The sequence below is a fragment of the Lissotriton helveticus genome, chromosome 10 (assembly GCF_964261635.1).
Source record: "Lissotriton helveticus chromosome 10, aLisHel1.1, whole genome shotgun sequence".
NCBI lineage: Eukaryota > Metazoa > Chordata > Amphibia > Caudata > Salamandridae > Lissotriton > Lissotriton helveticus.
The window spans coordinates 206916975-206937697 of NC_136071.1; the positions used below are offsets into that span (position 1 = coordinate 206916975).

Here is a 20723-nt window from a genome sequence, read left to right on the forward strand (position 1 = left end):
CATAAGCGGTCACTGCCTGTGATGTCATGAGTGTGCAGATGAAATAGTGTGTGCTGTCACTTCCATTACTCCTGGCATTTTTTGATGAATAGATGCCCATTGGTTTGACCAAAAGGTCATGTAGACAGGACAAGCAAGTTTCTTATCAAACATTGACGGTAGTGCCAATAATAAAAGTAGTCTGTAGACATACTCAAAATACTATTCATGTAAATCAGATACATTCAACATTGTGCCTGGTCATCCAAAACTGAACAGAGTCACTGATCTAATGTATCATCATAGATGTGTCTTAGCAAATTTAACTGCAAAATCAGAACACAGCCCCATCCAAAACCACCTCATTAATATTTGCAAATTTCACTGATGCAATAAAATCATGGAGCAGATGCAAAGCCATAAATTACACATCACAGATAAAACATACAATACTTGCTTTCATCAACAAAATGCAATCCTGAGTTACACTTACCTTGGAGGAAACCTCCTCCATAGCCACCAGTATAAACCCAAGGGGTGTGGTCATATCCGATACCCCACACAACTCCCTGGCTACCACATTCTACAACACGTAGGTGTCCCCCGACCTGACGCCAGAACCTGAAAGTTGAGAAATCAAAATGTCTTTGTCAAGAAATGTCTTTCAAAGATAACACGAACAACAATACCTATTTCTATAGTACATGCCACAAATTGAATTGTCTTTAGGTGCGAGAACCAAATATGGCACTTTTACCCAACAAAGTGGTTTTGATTTTATCACCCACTGAATAATGGAAGACTAAGTCACCCCTCAGTTATCCTTGCGCCCTTAGAGCACACCCTCATCTGACCATTTTAAAGTCTCTCAGATGTAGCACCAACTGAGATTTATATTTATAGGGTTTTCTTCAGTGGTGTAACCAATCACACTAGAGACAACATGTACTTTGAAAGAATCCGAAGCGGTTCCACTCATGGGGACAACTTGGTGGCTACTGTTGTAGGTCCAGACCCACAACAGTAGCCAGGTCGTGGGATGCTAAAACCACCCAAACTGCAGTAAAAAAGTTGTCCAAGTGAGCATGTGGTAGCAATTAAGTGGGAGGTAGTACGGGTGTCCAGTAACAAGTTTTTCATTGTCTCTCACCACATGTCCAGCATACATTGAGGTCTTGCAATTACACCAAAAGAGAGAAGATCCGTAGATGTAACCGTAGATGACTCTCAACGGTGGGCACCTACCATGATAAATAAAAGACACAGACTTGCACCATTAGTGGTTAGGCCAAACTACAAAGTTCACAGTGTCCATGTAGTATCAGTTGCAGCTGAGCTTGTGAACTCTCCCCCCTTTCCAGGTAATAAGCAGAGAAAACTCTACCACCCACTTGTTTTTTAGCTGTAGGATAGGGAAGCTCCTGCCCTCACTTTGAGTAATCGGCATCATTGATGCAGCAGATGGGCATCTTTGGATAACTGCAAGGAGCTGGACACCAAGACAACTTGTGTTTTACAACTTGCATGGACACAATAAAAACTTCCAGGGTAATGCTTTGCCAAAGTAGACAATGGCGCCTTAGCCAAAAATTTCAGGTGGCAATCCAAATTTTTAGGAGCTTCCAAATACAAAAGTGTCAACATTAAAATATAAATGCATGACCAAAGACAATATCGTTACATATAAATCAAAAACAACACGAATCAGTCAGTACTGCTTTTTGGAAGCCCGCTCCACTACATTTCAAAAACAGCGATTCACAGACTGAGTTTCGATCTCCGTGACTCTATTAATCATTCATTCTCGTCGAACCTCTTCTTTGTTAGACTCATTGGCCTCTTACGCCGTTCCTTATGCTTACTACAACCTCCACTCTCTCTCATCCCTCCTCCTACTTCTCTCTTTCCCCATTCTTGACTATCCATTATCTCATCCACACTATTACTCTGCTTCCCATAAGTTCTCTTTCCTAAAGTCCATGGTCTAGCCTCACCCACAGCTCTACTCTCTGCTCCGTCCATTCTAGGCCTGTCCACATTCCGTCCCTATACAACTTGTCATCACAGTTCCTTGTTCACGTGCAGTATCAACTGACTCTCTTTCCTATCGTATCATGTTTCTCACTAATTGCCAGAAAATCACACTCTGACATTTAACACAAGTTAGTAGAAAAGATTCTGCTGAAAACATTAAACCTCAGGCATTGTGCACAATTACCAGACATACACTCCGTCGGTCATTTGCATCAAAATTGTAAGCACTGGCATACTTTTCACACAAAATCACACAAGATACTAGCAGAAGATGGTCCAAGCAGAAAAGTTTTGTAGCAGATGAACAGTTAGAGTTCCCGAAAGACATTTATACATCACATATAAGAAGGGTGCTCACAGGGAAAATCACAGATGGAGACAACCACGGCCTAGTTGCCAAAGGAGTCATACGAAGTCACTAAATTCAGAGGGGGTCAGATTAAAACGAGAAGGGCATCCTTAGTGGAAGAGGATGTCTCACACACATAATGGTGTCATGCTTCATCATCTGCATCCTCTCCCCACCCCAGTAAGAGGATATACCAGGGCGGACTTGATCTCCACGAAGACTTGGCGGTAGGAGGGAGTTCTCACATAAAGCTTACTGGACAGGGCAGGATCCAGAAAATCTAAAAATACCTCAAAGTTCCTCTGTTGTTACCTTTATTCGTTAGGACTTTGGGTATGACCAAAAACAATTAGCACAGCGGGTTCAAACCCCTCTGCTAATCACCAACATGTTTCTGCCCTCAATAATTAGCCTATCTGGTCTGGGGCATTCGTCAGGGCTCAAGAATCCCTATAAAGGCTTAGTTTATTCTTCCTGGTAATGCAAGTGCATCCCCGAACAATATAGTCACCCAACAGAGTCCTAACTGGGGTATTTTCAAATGATTCTCGTAGAAAACCATAGACTTTAGGGGATACCTGTAGGCTGGTCAGGGAGGGGGTGGTGTCTTTTGCAATCACACTTGCATTAATAGGTTCACAACACTAATGAACCTAATTGTTTCCGCTCCGTGCCGCTTGCAAGCAAAAGTTATATGAAAAGAGTAAGTAACCAGGTGGGTAAACAATGCAATTGGGAACTATGGGCCAGATGTATTAAAGAGTTTTACCCATTCTGTCTCTATGGGAAAATGTGTTCCTACAAATGGCCCTCCGTGAGATATTGCTGGCATAAAAAATAGCTTGCAACCGGGTATAGTCCATGGGCTGTCTGATGAAATATCATGAGATCTGAGGATATGTGACAGCCAGGTAAGTGCAGGTGAGTGCTTGCCAAGGGACGGTTGATGGCTGAGGGAGTATGTGAGCCTGTGCAAGGGGGTTGAGAGCTTGCTGAGGTAAAATGGGTACCAACTGGGGATTCAGAGGGTCATCCTGAAGAAGCTGAGGTCATAAAAAAAAGCAGACTGAAAGGATGCAATGGCCAGCTCTACAAATGTGGGTTAAGGGTCTCTGAAGGCCGTCTGAGTGAGGTGAAAGCTGACGCATGGTCTCTGCGGGGTTTGAAGGTTAACTGAGGGGGTCTGAGGGTTGGGGGTCAGAAGCTTCATGCAGTTTTGTAGTTATTCGAATTCTGTAAGATTAGTTTAAAGGTAATGTATATCCTTAAGTAATTCTTTAAAATGTAGTTAATATACCCCATAGCGCACTTTGTAGGTAGGATATTAAATAGCACTCAGTAGATGTCTCCAACGGATACCCTTTAGATCCTTCCCATGCAAAAAAAACACTCAAGAATCTAAATAAAATATACATAAGTCTAAAATTGCACGATACATATTTGTATTGAATCAGGCATTGATATGAATCCAGATTGTGATACATATTACTGAATGGTTTCTTTAACACATTACATACAATGCAGACACCTTCTATAGAGATACTACTGCCAGAACACTTACATTTGATCACACGGTTCTGGGTTTGCTGGGACTTCCAATTGGGCACTTGGTTCACAAACAAAGATGTCTCCTTTGCAGGTAACAGACCAAACAGCTTGGTGTGAGGGAGGGCCTTGGATTCTTCGACTTTCAGAACAGGACACACTCAGTAGAGCCAGCTGCCAACAGAGTAACACAATCTTGCCTTAAAGTCTAGAAAGCTTTGAGCATTAATAACAAGTTTAAAAAAAACAACACCCACACTGCACAGTCACAGAGGTAAAGAAATATTCAGAGCGGAAGCAGTAGGCTTGGCAATGCAAACAACCAATCTGCGCTTCATTTGCTTTCTGATGGTGATAGTTGTCTTGCACTTCTGACTGCAGGGTCTTGACTGGCAACAGACCTATGTGGGCTGCTGAAAATCTTTTCTTTAACTAGTGATAAACAGAAGAGCATTTCAAAGCATTTCTAAAATATTGGACAATGTTACTTTCCATAACCAATCACATACTTTGATGTAATGATTTGCGTAGTAATGGCATTGCATGCTAACAACAAGGTCGTTGTAACAACAGTGCTGTAATGGCATCGAGGTGTAATCACCGCGATGTAAAGGTTGTTTCCCACTTCAAACAGTACCACACCCAAAGCCAGACCTTCGCCAAAACGTTTTTCCAGCTCAAAAAAGTCACAGTCAACAGACTAATATGTATAGTGTCCTGTTAAGGATTCAGTTGTGTGAGTGACGAGAAACTAACAACTCAACTGAATAGCCTTAGAAGCTCACCGGAAGACCTCTCCAACGGACTTTGCTTAGCCACAAATATTTCCTGGTAGCCTTTCCATTATTCTTGACTAATATGAAGCGAGAAGATTAAACAATGTGGCCAGGAGTTGGGCAGAGGAAGGCTGACACTGTACTGTGACGGATTATGTGGACTAGGAGTACTGGTGCGACGCCAAAACATGTTTTTGTTGTTCTACAGTCTTGCACCACCATCATAGTCCAAGTCGTTGGGGTCAGATTATTTAGTGCAAAGATGAATCGAAAGTGGCGGTAGCATGATATGTACAACTGGGCACAATAAGCATCTGCTTTGCAACTGGCAACCAGAAAGTTATTTACACAAAGCATGCAACACAGTCGAGATGTGACCACAACAGATCTCCCCGACAGGCACATGTCTATAGAAAGCTATAGATTTCACCTTAGATCCTGTGGGCTATTCATTGAGCCTCATTCAATAATGGTTGCACAATAAAAGTAGTAGACGAAGAGGGAAGTAGTGTGTGCATATGGGGTGACTGGCGGGCTCGGGACGGACATGCATGGACTGTCTACACTGGTCCATGCATGCCCAGAGGTTTGGTCCAGTGCTAGGAGTCCTATCTGACAAATTAGACAGAATTATAGTACAAAAGTAACAAAACAGATGGGCAAGTATTTCCCAGGAAACCATTGCTGGGCACTTGAGCCTGCTTCATCTTGATCCACATTATTTGGATCTACAAGTGATGTACATGTTAGGTATTAACTCACTGTTGGTGCACCTGGATAAATTAATGACAACAGCAGGCAGAAAAGACATTTCCAAGACGATATCTGTTGCAATTAGTTATCAGATTGATTTCACAGCTGATCACATTAGCTCCTGTTGAATTGCGGGTGTTCAATAAATCCAACCTACCAGGAACCTATGGTACTGTAACTGGGAGAAAGGTGTAAAATCAAGTAACACTTCAATTGCATTAAGCTGCGCTGAGAAATTATTGATCAAAATGCAATAAATGTAATTTTACTGAATCGAATGATTCGCAATTACCCAGTCGTGCATCTCTTGCTCTGTGGCCGCTCCAATGCGTATTGGCCATCTCTGCTTCGTCCTCTCTGGCGTGTACATGGCAAAGGAGTGCTTTGCTTCGTTTTGAACTTGAACTAAAATGGTTACTTCGTTGAGAAACACATGGAGGTACTGCAAAAGTAAAAGGACCCAATGTCAAACAAGCCCTCGCAAATCCCTAAACAACATTACTGCACATGTGCACCCATCATCACCCGGCTCTCCCTCATTCCCAACCGTGGCATTATACCACAAGTTAGGAATGAGAGAGTGAGTCAAGTCAGAGTATTAAAGTACCAAGCAGAGGAGTTTGTAAGAACATACAGCTGAGGCACAAGCCAGCTTCACACATACATATTGCAAAGGGCTTCCAGGATAAACTGAGCACAACATCACCCGCATACTTAGCCTCTGTCCGGCCATCCTCGTCTACATCTAGAAAATCAGCCAAATTGTTCCCACTCCAGTCACTCTCTACATACCCTTTCTGAAGCTCTGCTCACCCTTTACTGTGGTCCATGTATCCCTAGTGGTGATATAAGTCTCACCTGCCTAGGCACACTTAACCACACTTCAGGCACTATCAGCCCTCATCTGAGCACGCTGAGCCACCTCTAGGCACTCAAACAACGTTTAACAGACAAACAAGTAGTCCCGCTCTGCAGATCTTGAACCGGGCTCTGCACACCCCAAGATACGTTCAGAACCTCATCAGACAGAAGGTGCGCACCACCAGTCAGGTGTTGCACATCCTGAGCCATGCTTATCTGCATGTGGGTGATTTCTGAGCATCAGAAAGCGGTACTGTGGAGAGGGGAAACTGGAAAGACTATCTAGAATCAAAGAAAAGGAAAATAAGATCCACTGGGGGAGGAAAGATAGATTGAAGAGCTGTGCAAGAAATTCACAACTAGAAAGAAAGAAACCGTGCCTTCTTCAATCCTATGTCTAGCTATATCTGGGGCAGCTGCTTATCAATGAATACATGAACTAAATTATTATTACACTTGTATCCACCATAGTAGTACTGATAGGTTTTTTAGCCTGAATTATTGTGGGAGCCTGGGTCCCCAGTAAATTTGTTTTGGCACCAGAAACATTTACCTCAAAAGAACACCCATGGATTGATGAATCAGAGATTGTGTTGAACCTCAATTTAATGAGGCAATGTGTCCTCAAGATAAGGTACATCCCTACAGTCAATTAAGATCAAGACCCACTTTATAAATGAGTTCTAGACCAGCAAAATTAATTTAAGGGTTTTATTACAAAATACAAAAGATGTGGTACAGAATAAACCCCAACAAGGATCTCAGCAAATAGATAATTATAGAGTAGTGCACATTCAAAAAGTCCCAAGAGGACAGCAAAATCAACACGAAACAAACACCATCCCGAGTATTATAGGAAAATCTTTGGGCAAGTTCTGACTCATTCTGAAACTGAAGTGTTTATATAGGAAATCTTCCCATAGGACAGTACAGAAAGTGCTGAGTGATCATAGTGTGAGCAAATGTATCATCTTATTAGCAAATAAGAACTCAGAACAGTTTTATTAGACGTCATATTGCCTTGGCACCTAAGCACTATCCCACCTTATGAATATTGACGCTACCCACTCTAAGCTAACCCCATCCGGAGATGGTAGAACAAAGCTGATACGTGAACAACAGCAACCTATTAAGAAAGAACAGGGTACAGTGGGCAAATGGAAGGGCCTTGTTGATAGTTACCGTTTTGAGATTAAGCTGGGGATAGGCATTAGAGTCATCGAGAACAAGAACAGTGGTAGTGGAAATAAACTAACATGCCTCAGCTTAACTGTGTGCTGCAGAAATAACGAACAGTGAAATGTGTAGGAAGAATCCATCTGTTTTGGAAAACATGACTGCCAGGCCTAACTTGATGCCTAGTGAACAAAGGGTCTGGAAAACACACTTCTACATTTCATAGAAAATGTGTTTAAAAAAAAGATTAGCACAATATCAGTGGCTACATGTGTAATCGATAGTAAAACTACATTCTGCACATTCCTAATGATGCACAAAATATAAATGAAAAGAAATCTTCGACTTTTCCCAGAACAAGTAAGAATTAAGTCCTTTTGTGTGGGTGGACAGATGCCCAACTTCAGAGGCCAAGGAATACAGAGCACTTGAGAAAGAAAAAGCTTCACCACCTCCAGAATGTAGCTTGTACCAAAGAGTGGGAAGCAGCAGCTTGTACTGGTTCCTAAAAATATGGCAGGGTGAACGCAGTGAAACTGTACTGTACAGTGAAGGGGGTGCCAGATTATGGATGCACTTGAACAAAATCACCCCTAGACGAAAACAAATGCAGACCTTCGTAGAAAGACAGCCTAAGTATGTCTTGCCATGAGAGATCTCTTCTCTGGAGGCCAGCAGAGAGCTGAACTGCAGCTTCCTGCGTGATTAGCGGCATTTGTGCTATTATCTTTGTATTTAGAATAAGACGAGTCTTTACTAAGGAGTGTTTCAATAATTCAACCTGAAATTTGCCAATGATCCTAGCCCTAAGGTTCTATAAGAAGATGAAAATACATGAAAAAAGATTTAAACAAGCTCGTCCGTGGTAAGAGATAATAATAACCTCTCCTATCTGTGCATCAAATTTAATATTTTTACTTTATATAGTGAGAAGATGGCCCAGGGCAAGAGAGTGTTTTACAGAAACACCAGATACAATTTTAAATATTTAGGCACGGGGAGATACCGTGATTTGCCGTGGCCATATTAACATCTAATAGAAATCCAAGACTATTGACCTTCATGGAGGCAGGTTGTGACACAGCAACTGTAGAGGTGGAAGTGAGCACAAATCAGATCTCCCTTTTGCCTGAAATATATTCCTGTCTATCAAGGCACTGCTATGCTGGAGATAGCTATTTTCCATTGCAATCTCAACTTTGCAGAGTATTTGTGGAAGTGATAGTATTAAAGACCTATCCTGTGAAAATGTAATGTATAGCAGCGAGTCATCAGAATACAATTGGGGTTGTTGCTTTTTGAATAAAGGCACCAAGTATACATTCAAAATGTTAGTGATAAAGGAACAACAATTGGAACCCTCACATGGTGGGGATACCGCCTTAGACGGAGACTGTCAAAGTGTACAGACGGGAATGATTTGAACCAGTTGGTGGTGTTTATCACTGCAAAATCACTCTGAATAAGGATTGACCATGTCAAAGGCCACAGAGAGGTGACACAAGCATCTCCTAGTCAACAGCTACTGGTGAAGGAGAATATATTATCTTAGAAACCACTTTCTGTCCCGTGATGCAGATGGAAATATGATTGTATAGGGGAAGGCAGTTGTATTTACGTAGGTATTCCTGAGAGTGTAGCGCTGGTATTTCGGTAGATTTCTAGTCAGGTGTCCCATGAAAGAGGAATACCAAGGGACAGCACAAAGGTACAGCTGCCATTTGAGTCGAACCTAGTAGGCCTTTCAATCTCTTAAATGATACCAAATGGCCAAAGTAAGGGGATTGCCAAGCTACCTTCAGCGATAGAGAAAAAATGCAGACTTGCAATTAAGTGCCTGAGCTTCAAGGGGTAATGCTAATTTCACACTCTGCATTGGTGAAAATCAAGCAAGTGACATGATACCAGTGTGACTGTGTATATTGGCAAGTCATGGAAGCCATATTTCATTCTCTGTTGTTACTTTGTGTGTCTTGACTCATAATTCATACCTTCTTGTTTTCACGGTCACTTAATACAGACTCTATACATAGAGCTCCTACACTAGCAGGAATCAACTGTTCTAAAATGCATTAAAACATTTATTTTATCTAGAACACTAACCTGTTCATAATTCTTAGCTAATGTTCTCAAAATACAATGGTGAAAACTTTACTTTTATATAAAAAATACTTTAAAAGATAAAAAAAACGTCATTCACTACACAATTAAGTAGGCACCACAGAGTGTTTTCCTTGCTATCATACAAATCTAAAACAGTTAGAAGATGCCTTGCCAAATTGACAAATATGCTTCCTTCAGGAAGGGGAGCAAAAATGCAAACATCATTGTCAACTGTATCATGTAAGCCCCATTTAATGAATCTGTAGTCAATGGCTCATGGTCCGCCAAAAGAATTGAAACGTTTAGTTTAATCTTGGTGTGCTTTATTTAGAATATACCATCTCACATCGCCTATGATCTCCTGGGTCGTTACACAAGTGAGAGTTTGGCTTTCCCTTTGTGACTGATGACTCTTTCTTCTCTGACCTCTTCCTCTTATCTGCTGCTTCTTCAAACTTCTCAAAGCCTTGTCACAGTTATTCTCATGGGCTGTGTGTGCAAGATAATTCCCTCTTCCATAACCCAATTTCCACTTTGCAGTAAAGGCTCGGTGTGAGGTGGCAAAGACAGGCTCTTCCCCTGGATCTCCCTCCCGTGAAGCACTACTTTTACCATCTTCCTAATATAGAAGGTGCGGTAATACTACAGTCTTTATGATCGTATTGCCCATGACCCTTTGCCCTTCATGTAACCATAGAGCTCTGCGAGGGATACCCTGTGGGAACTTCATGCTGGCCAGTGGGGAAAATTCTGGTCAAAGGTGCCAACCTGACTGTCTCTGCAACAAGTCAGAGGGGACAGGGATTGAGACACAGAATTCTAGAGGATAAATGCAAAGGCAAAAAAAGGTTGAGCATGAGCAAGATTTAAAAAAACAGGAAGCTATAGCCACACCGAGGAATCATCAAAATATTGGGTACGAAGTTCTAAATTATTTAAGTTTTAGATCAGGAAAAATAGAAGAATAATGAAGGGCAACAGACATATCTGGAATAGTCTGCACTGTGGAGTTGGGGCAGGCCTAGACTGTTACTGAATATTAGATGCAGTCAATCCACTGCCAATTGGCAGAAATTGAACCTTCCTCGAATGCTGTATTTTAAGTTCATCTATTTATGTTCAGGTCTTCTGGAAGGCTGACTAACACATTCTCTGCCAGCTTTAATTATCTAATTTTAAATTGAGGGGGTTTGCATTGGTGAGAAGCTGAAGAGGTAATTGTGGTAGCCTCTGCTCTAAATTATGTTAAAATTAGCCCACCATAGATGCTTCTAAACATGGCACAATACAAGTTGACATGGCAGTAATGGCCCAAACTGTAGAATTCAGAAGAATTCAACTGAGTATTTTGGGTGGCAGCAGGGCAAATGGTTTACTTTTAATGCACAGGAAATCTAACCTTCTAGAAACAATGTATTCAAGATATGACCAGAACCTCCAAGAAAATACTGTAGGAACCACCAAAGAGGAGCAGAATTCAAGAAAATAGTTAGTAGGTCGATACTTTTAAGAAAGTGGTCACCAAAGATATTGGTAAGAGACTGAAAGATGGAGTCAGGGAAACAAGAGAAAAGGATAGAGTGGGGGAGAGCTACTTGCAGGAACAGAAGATGATACATTTGACATTTCATCAGCCCAGATATGCATGGCCAAACGCATTCCTGTCCTTTAAAATGCCACATATTTCTCATACGCATGGATACAGTCACTTTCAGGCATACGCAAGCCAACAATGTTGCAATCAAGAGTACATCAGAAAGTCTCACATGCACATATAGGTCCAGTTAAAATGCACACCACCATAGGAAATAAATGTACACAAGCATTTTTATGTCTATGCAAACTGCAATCATAAAAGATGTACTCTTGTAGCACATCTAGAACCACGCCGTTTTTATAAATGGTAACGAGGTTAGATCAAAATGCTGTTAGAAATGCTTTAATGTACATTAACTGGTAGTACATTGCGGCAAATTGTACTTTGACATGGATATTGGTTAGGTCTGTGATATGTACCTTCTTTTCTTCAAAGTACATGTAGTAAATGAAAAGAATACTGTCCCGCGTCCCATCAATTCCTGTAAACTGCTCAAGCGCCACTCGAACATCGATCCACTTGTTGGGTTTCCAGTCTCTCCACCATTGCAATGATCCTGTTTTAACCCACACAGACTGAAAGAAAGCACAGGGTAATGAAGGGACTATTTATCCATGTTTATGCAGTGAGCAATTGCAGATTTAAATTTCATCACACAGACTTTCACTCCCACTTTGCTAAACAGAGGGTATTGGGGAGACAATTAACTGCTTGCAAATTGACTGAATGATTTCCAGCTATATTAAACTGTTTGCAAGTCATGGTTGACATGCTTCGTATCCTCATCCACATCTACACAAGTCCGATTTCAATATTTCAAATTTTTTATCACTTAGCATTGGACCATGGTTGTTTCTAAAACACCGCCTTTTAATTTATTTTACACGTTTTTTCTTCACCAGTTGCGCTAGTGCTGGTGGACTTCTCATCACTCCAATTCCCTTCAATCCTCAATCGCTCCTCCTCTATTAAGTCCATGATAATGTTCTCTTATGATGCGGTACTTCCTCTTTAAAAAACAAAAACGTGATGGGCGGAAGGCTTGAATTAACGTCAGAAACTGGTAATTACTCAGGGCTGTATCAGAGTCCATTACTACATTTGAGCACTCATCCCTTTTTTGTTTTCTCAGTACATACTCTTTGACATCTATGAATCACTGTAAAATATCAGGTGAGTCAGAACTTCTCAACCAAACAAAAACCACAACAATCTCCTTTCAACTAGAACATGGCAGTGCAGAGATTCACCTTCTGGATTCTACAGAAAGAAGACATTCATAAGAAAAGGACTTCAATATTTTAGTACTTGAAGGTTATGGTAAACATGGCACTCGAGAACAGTCAAAGATCAGAATTTACTGCTGAGACTGGAGGTTAATATTTTGGTTTTGTTGTCCCCTAGTTCCATCACCTTACTTTACTGTTAGGATATGATAACCAATAGTGACAGAAGTCAGACGAATAGGGTAGAATTGCAATGGTTCGATCACTAAGTTAATTTTGTTTATGCTCAAGTCCATTAAGCTATTGCCATTTCCACACCTAGCAGTGCTCTTTCCCCCCTGCAACCCCTAGTTTACAGGCGCTAGGTAGCATTTATGGGCACAACACCTCAGCATGTGCTCTACAGAAAATAGATGGTGAGTAAAATGTGGTGTCTTAAAAGCACATAAAGGCACAAAGAATCAGGAATTAAAACTCTGCAAGCAAAGTTTGCATGAAGATCATACACTTTTACTCGTTCACCAGCGGGAAGCGGTTTCTTGTCAAAAATGGGAAGATAACACCAATGACACTGGGTGCAACATTGCTTTGTCACTGGGAGGATAGGATGCAGGTCAAATTCTGGGAAATAGGTCTACATAGAGCAGGGCAAAGAGTAAAAGTAGGGCAAAAACATAGTAAAAGGGCACCAACATCATATGATAATGATAGAGCTGAACAAGTAAGAGGATGGACAAATTGTTAATATTTTCTCATAAGTTCTTCAAACTAAGATGCACCTGTTATTGATAGATTACCTCTGCTTTGTTTCATCCCCTACTTGGAAGAAGCAAACGGCAACCAGTATCACAAGGGTATTTTATAAAACGTCCTTATAATTAGATGATGACAGAAAATATCATAGTAGTTTTGATTTAGCTGAAGGGGTTATTACAAAGAACGACCTGGCTTGTTTCGAGTTTGGCATTCAATAACCTCTTGATTGTGAATAATCGTGAATTGTAGATAGCGAACAGAAGATAATCATTTTAATTTACCTGTTCAATTGCTTGTTCGTAATGGCTAAAACTCTCTACCTCGCGCTTTGTTCGTTCATTCAGCTGCTGAAGTATCTGCTTTCGCCAGACTGCAGTCTGTGCCGGAGTGATGGACCAAGAAAGTGACTGCACAGAGGATGCCAAACCTAGATTGGGAGCAATGGAAAACTGCCTCATTAATTTAGGTGTCAATTATGAAGCAATTTGTACAGGTTGTCTCCAATTGTGCTAGTGGAAACTATTCTACTCAGATTAGAAGGGAAGCAAAGCAAATACCTGCACTGTGATGCAGTCACAATTAGTAAAATACCTCAAGACATCAAAAGAAGTGTAGGTGCAAAACACATTTAGGGAAAGAAGCAATTTCCGTGCAAAGACTGGACCAGTACGGTATACCATTTAAGAGCACAAAAGCGCATACAAGCTCAAAATCAATATTAGTGTCAAATCGGCAGAGCGGGTAGACACTTTTAGGAGCACAAATCACATTTAGGACCAAACATATCAAAATACAAAACCACCTTTAGTGGAAAGTCAACAGGATTGTGGAAACACTGGTGGTAGATGCAAGATGGGAAACATCATTTACCACGAAGGCATTACCACTACTCACGTTTACCACGTGACACTTACCACGCAGGGTGCCTTCCACGCAGGGTACCTTCCACCACGTCTTTACCACGGGCTAGGGGGGAGACGTGGTATTCCTTCAAGTCGATCTGCGTGGGCATGGGGGGGCAGAGGGAGGGGGGGGGGCTCGGAGGGGGGCTCGGAGGGGGGCTGGGGGGGGTCTCCCCCCCCAAAAATAACAAGCAGGTTACTTTAACAAAAAAACGAACATAAATTTAAAAGAAAGAGGAAAGAGCCTCCCCCAAAGACGTGCCGTGTACGTCAAAAAAGCAGTCTTTTTTTTATTTTGGTATACGTGTTTTGACGCTTGTTTCAAAGGAGGATGGAAGTAAGGGCTCGTGGAGAAAGACGTGAAGGTAAGACGTTGCAACGCGTAGTAAAATGCTACGTTGTAAATACCAGCGTGGTAAAGCCACTTGCGAGGTAAAATTCGCGTGGTAAAGCCATGCGTGGTAACTGAAATCGTGGTATAATCATATATTCATGCAAGATCACATACACATTCGTGCAAAATCACTTTTAGGAGCAAAATCTCATTTACAGCAGTGCAATATCAGCAGGATGTAAAAATATTTTTAAGCGTAAAGTCACACCTAGGAGCAATGTCAGAGGCACTGCTATCAAAGTTAATTGCCTGGTCATTAGACTATAATAATTATTTGCCACATATATATTAATCATAACTAATGGGGTTATTTAAGAATTTAACGGACAAAGCAACCTGTCCACCAAACTGATTGTTCTCCACATCTATTTAGAGTTGGGCGGTCCATCATGTTTCCTTCGGCAGTGTTCCTCTGGGTTATGCCGGCAGAAACCTCAGTCCAACAGCCTGACGGATATTGAGGAATCAGTTAACCTCTTCCCCGTGGGACAACTCCGACGCGGTGCGGGGGAGGGGGCATGTGACGAGCTCAGTTCGTCACTCTGCACAGTGGAGCTGTGCTCATGTCGAGCTGAGCTCATCACAACTCCGCCCACTGAATGGAACGCACAGCACAGCAGGGGAATTATCCCCGCGTGGGCGTTCCGCGACAGTTATGACGAGCCCAGCTCGTCATGAGCACAGCTCCACTGTGCCTCATGACGAGCTCAGCTCGTCATGAGTGCCGAAGGGGCTAAAGTAACTTAGACTGTGTTGCCTACTTGGGGCAAAAATGCTGATGTATTTTTTTCCTGTTCTGTACTGTCAGAAAAAGCCTGGCGGTCGAAAGCAGTAAAGCATAAAAAATATGACACCCACATCCTGGGAGAAAACTTTCAGGGTGTAAGGGACATTACTTTTTTGATTTTCAAAAACAAACTCACACGTTGCTGGTTTGTTTGTTTGCTGAGCAGCTTCATGAATTAATACAGGCCGCTTAGTAAACCTACAATGCCTTCAAAGGATCCGAAGTGGCCATCTCCTCTGAAGGCACGGAGATCTCAGTCAGGCACAGGGCCAGACTGACTGGGCATCAGGCGTTTCTCCAGGAGGCTGGAAGGGTGGGGGGATGGTTTTGAGACAGAGGGGACCGATTTTGTTACTGGAGGCCGGTTGTGCGATAGTGCTGCAATATCGGTCTCCCAGTAACAAAAGCAGCAGTGCTTGACACTGGCATCCCCTCCATCCCCGGGGAGTGTGCTGACACAATTGTCAGGGATGCTGTGTGTTCCCAGTACGGCCCTGGTCAGATAGATTCAGAACTCTACATACGGCAGGATATAGTCCAGTAGGGTAGTGAGACCCATGCCTCCGCTACCTTGTGAAACATAGTACAGCCCACCTTACTGTAAACAATTGTCTAAAACTCTTACAACAACAAGCATTTGCAATGCATAAGGTCTCGCATTAGGAAAGTTTGAGCTATTGGTATTGTAAATGACACATTTTGTATATATGTGTTGGTTTTGAAAATAGCAAAAATAATAGCTTTGTCATTTACAATGCCAATAGTTATAACTCGTGACACCTATAGCATTTGTAATGCAATATGTGTTGTATTCACGTGACTTAGATGTATTGATATTACAAATAACAATGGCTTTGAATTTTTTTAATAATTAATACTTAAATAAAAGTTATTGTAATTTATAATGGCAATAGCTTAAACTTTTGTAAATAACTTTTGTGAAGAATATGTTCAGTGTATTTTATTGTGACGAAAATCCAAGAACAGAAGTGAAATACTAACCTCTTTTTGTGACATTTGTAATAAAGCTTGAAACATTGAGAGATCATATTTGACCCAGTTGTTGTTGAATGGTTGCACAGATTGATGCTGTGGTGGCGCTGAGTGATGTTGTGGTGGCGACTAGTGATGCTGTGGCATTCAATGATCCTGTGGTAGCGCATAGTGATGTTGTTGTGCCCCTTAGTGATGCTGTGGTGGTGCTGAGTGATGCTGTGGTGATGCGATAGATAGAGGGAGGGCGATAGATAGAGTGAGGGCGATAGATAGATAGAGGGAGGGCGATAGATAGGAGTGAGGGCGATAGATAGCTAGACAGATAGAGTGATGGCAATCAGTATCTAAATAAATAGATAGAGTGATGGCAATCAGTATCTAAATAAATAGATAGAATGAGGGCGATAGATAGATAGATAGACAGATAGATAGAGTGAGGGCGATGGGTAGATAGAGTGAGGGCGATAGATAGAGTGAGGGCGATAGATAGATAGCGTGAGGGCGATAGATAGATAGCGTGAGGGCGATAGATAGATAGCGTGAGGGCGATAGATAGATAGCGTGAGGGCGATAGATAGAGTGAGGGCGATAGATAGAGTGAGGGCGATAGATAGAGTGAGGCTGATAGATAGAGTGAGGCTGATAGATAGAGTGAGGCTGATAGATAGAGTGAGGCCGATAGATTGATAGATTGATAGATAGAGTGAGGGCGATAGATAGAGTTAGGGCGATAGAGTTAGGGCGATAGATAGAGTTAGGGCAATAGATAGAGTTAGGGCGATAGATAGAGTGAGGGAGATAGATAGATAGAGTGAGGGCGATAGATAGAGTGAGGGCGATAGATAGAGTGAGGGTGATAGAGTGAGTGAAGGCGATTAGATAGATAGAGTGAGGCCGATAGATAGAGTGAGGGCGATAGATAGATAGATAGTTGTGTGTGCGTGGTTGTGTGTGTGTGGTGTGTGTTATGCTTTGCTTTGCTATGTTTTGTTATGCTATGTTTTGTTGTGTTTGGTATGCTATGCTATGTTTTGTTATGCTATGTTTTGTTGTGTTTTGTTATGTTATGCTATGTTTTGTTGTGTTTTGTTATGTTATGCTATGTTTTGTTGTGTTTTGTTAAGCTATGCTATGCTTGGTTAGGCTATGCTATGCTTGGTTAGGCTAGGCTATGCTATGCTTGGTTAGGTTATGCTCTATGCTTGGTTAGGTTATGCTCTATGCTTGGTTAGGTTATGCTCTATGCTTGGTTAGGTTATGCTCTATGCTTGGTTAGGTTATGCGCTATGCTTGGTTAGGTTAGGTTATGCGCTATGCTTGGTTAGGTTAGGTTATGCGCTATGCTTGGTTAGGTTAGGTTATGCGCTATGCTTGGTTAGGTTAGGTTATGCGCTATGCTTGGTTAGGTTAGGTTATGCGCTATGCTTGGTTAGGTTAGGTTATGCTCTATGCTTGGTTAGCTTAGGTATGCGCTATGTTATGCGCTATGTTATGCGCTATGCTATGCTATGCGCTATGTTATGCACTATGTTATGCGCTATGCGCTATGTTATGCGCTATGTTATGCGCTATGCGCTGTTATGCGCTATGTTATGCGCTATGTGTTATGTTATGCGCTATGCGCTATGTTATGCGCTATGTTTTGCGCTATGTTATGCGCTATGTTATGCGCTATGTTATGCGCTATGTTATGCGCTATGCTATGCGCTATGCTATGCGCTATGTTGCGCTATGTTATGCGCTATGTTGCGCTATGTTATGCTGTGTTTTGCTATCCTACGCTTTGCTGTGTTTTGCTATCCTACGCTTTGCTGTGGTTTGCTATCCTACGCTATGTATTGCGCTATGTTATGCGCTATGCGTTATGTTATGCGTTATGTTATGCGCTATGTTATGCGCTATGTTGCGCTAATTATATGCGCTATGTTATGCGCTATGCTTGGTTAGGTTAGGTTATGCGCTATGCTTGGTTAGGTTATGCGCTATGCTTGGTTAGGTTAGGTTATGCGCTATGCTTGGTTAGGTTATGCTCTATGCTTGGTTAGCTTAGGTATGCGCTATGTTATGCGCTATGTTATGCGCTATGTGCTATGTTATGCGCTATGTTATGCGCTATGCTATGCGCTATGTTATGCACTATGTTATGCGCTATGTGCTATGCTATGCGCTATGTGCTATGCTATGCGCTATGTTATGCGCTATGCGCTGTTATGCGCTATGTTATGCGCTATGTGTTATGTTATGCGCTATGCGCTATGTTATGCGCTATGTTATGCGCTATGTTTTGCGCTGTTATGCGCTATGTTATGCACTATGTTATGCGCTATGTTATGCGCTATGTTATGCGCTATGTTATGCGCTATGTTATGCGCTATGTTATGCGCTATGTGTTGCGCTATGTGTTGCGCTATGTGTTGCGCTATGTGTTGCGCTATGTGTTGCGCTATGTGTTGCGCTATGCGCTATGTTATGCGTTATGTTGTGCGCTATGTTATGCGCTATGTTATGCGCTATGTTGCGCTAATTATATGCGCTATGTTATGCGCTATGTTATGCGCTATGTTATGCGCTATGTTATGCTGTGTTTTGCTATCCTACGCTTTGCTGTGTTTTGCTATCCTACGCTTTGCTGTGTTTTGCTATCCTACGCTTTGCTGTGTTTTGCTATCCTATGCTTTGCTGTGTTTTGCTATCCTATGCTTTGCTGTGTTTTGCTATCCTATGCTTTGCTGTGTTTTGCTATCCTATGCTTTGCTGTGTTATGCTTTGCTGTGTTTTGTTATGCTATGTTTTGTTGTTTTACTATGATATGCTATGTTTTGTTATGCTATTTTTTGTTTTGCTATCCTATGCTTTGTTTTGCTATGTTTTGTTATGTTCTGCTGTTTTGTTCTGCTGTTTTGTTGTGTTGTTATGCTATTCTATGTTTTCCTATGCTATGCTATTCTATGTTTTGCTATGCTATGTTATGTTTTAAGTTATGTTATGCTATGTTTTGCTATGCTATCCTATGCTTTGTTTTGCTATGTTTTGTTAGTTTCTGCTGTTTTGTTCTGCTGTTTTGTTGTGTTATGTTATGCTATGCTATGGTTTGTTTTGTTTTACTATGCTGTTTTGTTTTGCTATTCTTTGTTATGTTATGTTTTGTTTTGTTATGCTATTCTATGTTATGCTATGGTTTGTTTTGTTATGCTATTCTATGTTTTGCTGTGTTATGCTATGTTTTGTTATGTTCTGCTGTTTTGTTATGCTATGTTTTGTTAAGGTATGTTTTGCTATGTTTTGTTATGCTATGTTTTGTTATGCTATGTTTTGTTATGCTATGTTTTGTTCTGCTGTGTTGTGTTGTGTTCTGCTATGTTTTGTTCTGCTATGGTTTGTTGTGTTATGCTATGTTTTCTTGTTTTACTATGATATGCTATGTTTTGCTATGCTATGTTTTGTTTTGCTATCCTATGCTTTGTTTTGCTATGTTTTGTTATGTTCTGCTGTTTTGTTCTGCTGTTTTGTTGTGTTATGTTATGCTATGCTATGTTTTGTTTTACTATGCTATGTTTTGTTTTGCTATTCTTTGTTATGTTATGGTTTGTTTTACTATGCTATGTTTTGTTTTGCTATTCTTTGTTATGTTATGCTATGGTTTGTTTTGTTATGCTATTCTATGTTTTGCTGTGTTATGCTATGTTTTGTTATGCTATGTTTTGTTATGCTATGTTTTGTTATGCTATGTTTTGTTATGCTATGTTTTGTTATGCTATGATTTGTTATGCTATGTTTTGTTATGCTATGTTTTGTTATGCTATGTTTTGTTATGCTATGTTTTGTTCTATGTTTTGTTGTGTTATGTTATGCTATGTTATGTTGTTTTACTATGATATGCTTTGTTTTGCTATGCTTTGTTTTGTTATGCTATGGTGTTTTGTTGTGTTTTGTTATGCTATGCGTTGTTGTGTTTTACTATGCTATGTTTTGTTGTGTTTTGCTATCCTATGCTTTGTTTTGTTATGCTGTGCTTTTGCTATCCTATGCTTGTTTGTTATGCTATGCTATGCTGTGTTTCGTTATGCTATGCTATGTTTTGTTATGCTATGCTGGTAAGGGTATGTGAGGGTGTGTGTGTGTGAGGGTGAGTGAGGGGGGTCCGGGTGTGTGAGGGTGAGGGTGTGTGAGGGTGAGGGTGTGTGAGGGTGAGGGGGTGAGAGGGTGAGGGGGTGAGAGGGTGAGGGGGTGAGGGGGTGAGGGGGTGAGAGGGTGAGGGGGTGAGAGGGTGAGGGGGTGTGAGGGTGAGGGGGTGTGAGGGTGAGGGGGTGTGAGGGTGAGGGTGAGTGAGGGTGTGTGAGGGTGAGTGAGGGTGTGTGAGGGTGAGTGAGGGTGTGTGAGGGTGAGTGAGGGTGTGTGAGGGTGTGTGAGGGTGTGTGAGGGTGTGTGAGGGTGAGTGAGGGTGAGGGGGTGTGAGGGTGAGGGGGTGTGAGGGTGAGGGGGTGTGAGG

At 41.5% G+C, this 20723-nt stretch overlaps 1 protein-coding gene across 1 annotated transcript in view; it reads right to left on the minus strand.

Annotated features, from left to right (window-relative positions):
- Window positions 1-20723, minus strand: part of TECPR1 (tectonin beta-propeller repeat containing 1) — a 386389-nt gene that overhangs the window by 201085 nt on the left and 164581 nt on the right. The window contains exons 11-15 of the mRNA XM_078665166.1: window positions 13437-13582; window positions 11593-11748; window positions 5729-5878; window positions 3924-4081; window positions 473-600 (exon numbers count right to left, since the gene is read on the minus strand). Of these exons, the coding sequence (XP_078521292.1) occupies window positions 473-600; window positions 3924-4081; window positions 5729-5878; window positions 11593-11748; window positions 13437-13582 (738 nt within the window). The remainder of the gene's footprint in view (window positions 1-472; window positions 601-3923; window positions 4082-5728; window positions 5879-11592; window positions 11749-13436; window positions 13583-20723) is intronic.